The following is a 5310-nucleotide window of genomic DNA, read 5'->3' on the forward strand; positions in this document are numbered from 1 at the left end:
CTGTTATCGCGCGCGGGGGTGGTGGTATAAACACCTAGTATCGAGCGCTGCCGCTGCCTATAATGGGCGCAGCACATGACGAGCGTAAATAAATGTTTTTTTTACCGAAAAACATGGTTTTGTAATTCCAAGAATACGGCTTATTGAAGCGTTTTACAGTATAAACACCTATTACAAAAATTGTAGAGGAGAATTTTTTCTAGAAACGTAAGAAGCCCGATTTTTGATATCTTGTTCCAATCGTCCAATATCGCATGGTAAATTAACACATTTTTTTAAACTTTTTATCAATTAATTATTTTACTAATTAATAAGAATATCGAAAATCGGGCTTCTTACGTTTCTAGAAAAAATTCTCCTCTACAATTTTTGTAATAGGTATTTATACTGTAAAATGCTTCAATAAGCCGTATTCCTGGAATTACGAAACAATGTTTTTATGCCATATTTTGTCTACTAGTGCGCCCTCTTAAGAGGCCGTCCTGGTAGCAAAATTCGGCCGTAAAAACATGCTTTCGTACTTCAAGTTTTCCTCAGCTCTCATTAGTCGTAGAAACATAATTTTTGCACCAAAATAAACGTGAGAAGTTCTTCTAGATTTTGTCGTTCCAGATTTTCGAATTTTTAATTTAAACCGATTATATTTGCATTTGAAATTTAACAAAATTTTTAAATTTTTAAAAAATCTTTTAAAATTCACAAAAAAAGATATCAAAAATCTGGAACGACAAAATCTATAAGAACTTCTCACGTTTATATTGGTGCAAAAATTATGTTTCTACGACTACCCAAAGCTGAGAAAAACTTGAAGTACGAAAGCATGTTTTCGGCGGAAAAATTATAAATTTACGGCCGGCATGTGGTGCGCTCTGCTGACTATAGCGGCAGCGTTCAGGAATAGTGTTCATACCACCGCCCCCGAGCGGCTGTATCCATACCGCACCATAGGTCAACTAGTTTTCATATCGCGACCGACTCGTCGTTTATAAATAGTCGGTTCGAACACAATAATGTTGATTACAGAATTTTTGTTTTATTATTTTCATTATACCCATATCGAAGTTTATATTTCGTATAATAGTATTCTGCTCACCGTATTTTACACTAATTAAAAATCTTTCGTCATAAAATTGTTATAAATCGTTTAAAAAAATTACGATTTAAATAATTATTTTTTTCATTTTGTAGACAATTTGAAGATAAACTTATTTTTTTTAACGTTGACCAAACAAATATGAAATTTAAATCTGTATAACAAAAAAACCTTACATACATGCAATTAAATAAAAAGCTGTTGAATAAAATTACCAGAGTAATTAATAATGTACGACGTAATTCGATAACTTATATAAATTATAGCAATTCGTCATTTTAATCCCTAGACCCTAATCATATGAATTATTTTTATAAAGCAGTCAAATACTGTAATTATTTATAATTAGTAAACAGTACATAAAATATAACAGATGATTATATTTTATTTATTTATTTATTGATAGTAAATTAATATATAAACGGATTGAACGTAATTCAAAATATGATAAAACAAATTACATTATCACATAATTACAGTTATTAGAGTAGTTTTTCAGACTATTATCATAATTTGATAGTCGGAATTTGTCACAATTACATATTATATAAAGTATGATGGTATATCATTGTATACTAATTATTGTAGTCGACATTTAGAAAAAGTTTCAATTTTTTTTTTTCATTGATGTAATTTTGCTTTTATATTTTCCAAAATATGCTGAGGATCTAAAATGTCGTCTATCAACAGCCTCTTTCCGTACTGGGGATTGACTATTTCTGGAAGTAAGCATTCTGTATAAAATCTGAAAATATAATTGCATATGATTATATAATTACATAAAATTAAATTACTATAATTTAAAAATTAAAGTTCAATTACATTTTTAACTTTTCAATCATTTTGTCTTGCCAGAAAGCATCATCGAAAGTAATTATTTGTATTTCTATCCAACTTGCCGAATAAACGACGAAATAACAAAAATTTCGTTTTGAAATTCGAATTTGTCCCTGAACTTGATAATAGTAACTATGATCCACTTTTAATTCCATTTTACCGTTTTCACTGAGACGACAGAATGATAACTGAAATTAAATATTATAATTAGAACATTTGGAGCGATAAATGTATTGATTTATAACGAAGTGTGTTTTTTTTAATTTATTGTGTCTATCCACATAATAAATAATCGTAATAATGCTTTGATTTTCAAATACGAAAATTCTTGATAGTTTTCAAAAGTTTCGTGAAAAACAGAAAAAAATTTAATAAAAATTGGACTTTTTACACCATGGTAAATCCATGCTATATTTATTAATCTATTAGCATTTTCTATACACTATGACATTTTCATATTATCTTGACACTTTTGAAGCTACTCATAGGTATAAGAAAATTTAATTCGTATTATTTTGTTTTTAAATTATTGGAGATGTGTAATTAAAAAAAAAAGTTGAGCGTAAATTCTTAATAATATTTTATGAGTTTCTGGAGTTCAAATTTTGACAAATTAATTTCCTATATTAAACTTATAAAATACTCAATTAGCTATAAGAAATGAAAATTTAAAACAAGGTTTCTCATAATTAGTTTATATTGTTAGTCTGTAAGAAATAAGTTTAAAAATTACATACAGTAGATATATATATTTTTTTTTAATAATTATTTTAAACGAAAATACTAATTATATATTATAACGGAGAATAACGGTTTTCTTAAATTCATTTACGTGGAAATCTGAAACTTTTAAGTATAATATCAAGTTAAATGTTATCAGAGAATCATTTTTTGTTCACATAATACACTTACTACACATAATACACTTACTTTTTTACTGTCTATAGCTTCTAAAAATGTTTTAGTGTCTTTTACTCCAAATGGACATTTAATTTCAACTATAAAATCATCATTGACAAGACCGTCTATAAAATATAAAAAAATAAATTAGTAATATTTATTGAATTAGTGATATAGGTAATATAGTTTACCAGGAGAAGCTGCTAAATAAGGAAAATCTTCATCAATAATAAGTCCACATTGATTCACTTTACAATTTAATTTTTTTTCCAAAGCGACGATAGCTTGTTGTTCGGTGGCTTTACCATAATCTGTTGCTTTCGAAGAAAATGTTCTATATATTATACTATAAACAGTATTTTTGCATGACGTAGTTGGCCGAAGTTATTTTAATTATTACACAGACCGTCGTTCAGGTTGTTTGGAGTCGTAGCATAAATTGTCACCCGTGCATTTCTTATATGTATACTGGCGCGTGAAACGTGGCTGCTAAATCACGAGCCGCGCCCTATTTATTAATTAAAGCTCCTGTTTACTTAGAAATTTTAACCAATAAATTAAGCATACAAATTATTATACACCATAACTCGATTTATATTTCTAACCCAATTACTTTTTTAAAATACATGTAAAATATTAATTTGTCATTACGATTAAATAGATTTTTTAGTAAAAGTGTTGCGTATTTTACGTTGTAACTTATAAGTGACATGAAGCAATTTTTGTACGATAATTTAATCTCCTAAATAAATATTAGCATTTAGCAACATTTTAAATAGTTTTGATTAGTAAATATTGATGTTATTTACTTATTTTAATTTTAAACATAATACCTACATAAAATATAAAGTTGATTGTTGCACATAATATTTAGTAAATAAATACCTTTAATTATAACTATAATTATTTATATTATTGCAATTTGCAGTACATATGTAAAAAAATAATCTGTATAAACTAAACATGTTCATTGTTCATATAATGTATATAAATTAAAATTAAATTATGTATGTATCTTCAAATGTACAGAACACATGTACTGATATATAACAAATAATTGAAACACAACATTTGGATTAATGACAATTTATTATAATTGACCACTTAAATTAATGCTAGTGTTCATAGATAATGGATAACTGACGAACTATAATATTATAATACTATAATATTATAATTCGCCTATGCTTTTATTTTATGAAATGTCATAATATTTACATGATATTATTATCTATGTAAAAAGGGCATAGTTATATATATATATATAATAATAAAATAAAATATAATACAAAATTGCATAATACAAATTATGCAATTAACATTTTACGTATTTATTTTACGTTGTAATAAAAAAAATCATCCGTAACAATATTTACACTCATAAAAATTAATTTGTATACAAAATAAATAATTTAATATATTATTAAATACATATGATACAAATATTTTCATAACTTATTTTTTAAATAAAAATGGGTACAAATATTTTTTAATTTTTTAATTTTAGTGGTTTTAAACCATTTCAAACGGAATATTTGGGTAAATATTGGTTTTATTAGTATAACGCTGAACATTTTTTCTTTCCAAAGAGTCTTCATCAAACTCTTGGTTTTTCATGAAGTTATGCTTATGAGACCGGAGTATTAAATTATGGGTAATGCTAGAAAATAATCCTGCCAGAAGTTTTGTACTCCACCCAAAGGTTTGATATAAAAAAGTAATATTAATACCTGTGTCAACAATTGTTAATATTAATTTTACAACAAAGAATATTCCCATTAGCCCAGACACAAAAGTTCCAACTGTCGTAAACCAACCCCACAATTTAAATAACTTATCTTCTACCATTTTCCCGATCGTGTTTTCGTCTATCAAATATTTGAATTGCAGACCTTGGTTAGTCGTATCATATCCCATAGATTGTCTGATTATATTATTCGTAGCAGCTTTCACTTCTTGCGGGAACAATATATGCTGTTGAAAAGCTTTCATTGTGTCCTGTGTATATATACCGGCATTCATTAGGAAATCCAGATTTTTGTACGACCATGTCCAGGACGTAGCTGGCTTAAGCTTTTGTGGTTTCTTAATTTCCTGTATATTTGGTAAATGGCAAACCAATCACCGCCCAATTCGAATGCAGGTGGTAGAAGTACATTGCAGTCTACCTGTGTTCCAAATTGTTGTAAAATATGTGTTTTGGGAGCCATAAATAATGTTTTGTTATTGTATAACACCGGCAGTTCATTAAAACAATTATTTTTTTGTGATATTTCTACGTTAACTTTTTTGTATTTTATCAAGTAAATAATTTCACTGACTTTTATTGCCGTAAACCCTGGTCCACCGCCCATTAAATACGCAAACTCCGAAAGACTAGAAGACGCTAATGTGAGTCGTTGCTCTAGTAATTTTCTTTCTAGCTCACATTGTTTTAGTATTATATCGTTATACAACGATGTAATTGTTGATTTAAAGAA

The 5310-nt window shown here is 27.2% G+C and overlaps 1 protein-coding gene across 1 annotated transcript; it reads right to left on the bottom strand.

Moving 5' to 3' along the window:
- Positions 1 to 1687: 1687 nt before the first annotated feature.
- LOC132937762 (uncharacterized) lies at positions 1688 to 4822 on the bottom strand. Its single transcript, XM_061004400.1, has 5 exons — positions 4561 to 4822; positions 3022 to 3210; positions 2861 to 2955; positions 1916 to 2118; positions 1688 to 1838 (listed from the first exon to the last, which is right to left on the bottom strand). Exons 1-5 carry the CDS (start codon positions 4820 to 4822, stop codon positions 1715 to 1717), a joined length of 873 nt encoding a protein of 290 aa, XP_060860383.1. The 3' UTR covers positions 1688 to 1714.
- Between the last annotated feature and the right edge of the window lie 488 nt (positions 4823 to 5310).

This window comes from Metopolophium dirhodum, chromosome 1 (genome assembly GCF_019925205.1).
Source record: "Metopolophium dirhodum isolate CAU chromosome 1, ASM1992520v1, whole genome shotgun sequence".
In the NCBI taxonomy this organism is placed as follows: domain Eukaryota; kingdom Metazoa; phylum Arthropoda; class Insecta; order Hemiptera; family Aphididae; genus Metopolophium; species Metopolophium dirhodum.

Coding starts and splice junctions, on each gene's coding strand:
- LOC132937762 (XM_061004400.1), bottom strand. CDS start 4,822: ATGAAAGCTTTTCAACAGCATATATTGTTCCCGCAAGAAGTGAAAGCT. Junction 3,211..4,560: donor ATTAACAATTGTTGACACAG/GTATTAATATTA, acceptor TAAAATAACTTC/GGCCAACTACGTCATGCAAA. Junction 1,839..1,915: donor ATGATTGAAAAGTTAAAAAT/GTAATTGAACTT, acceptor TTATATTTTCAG/ATTTTATACAGAATGCTTAC.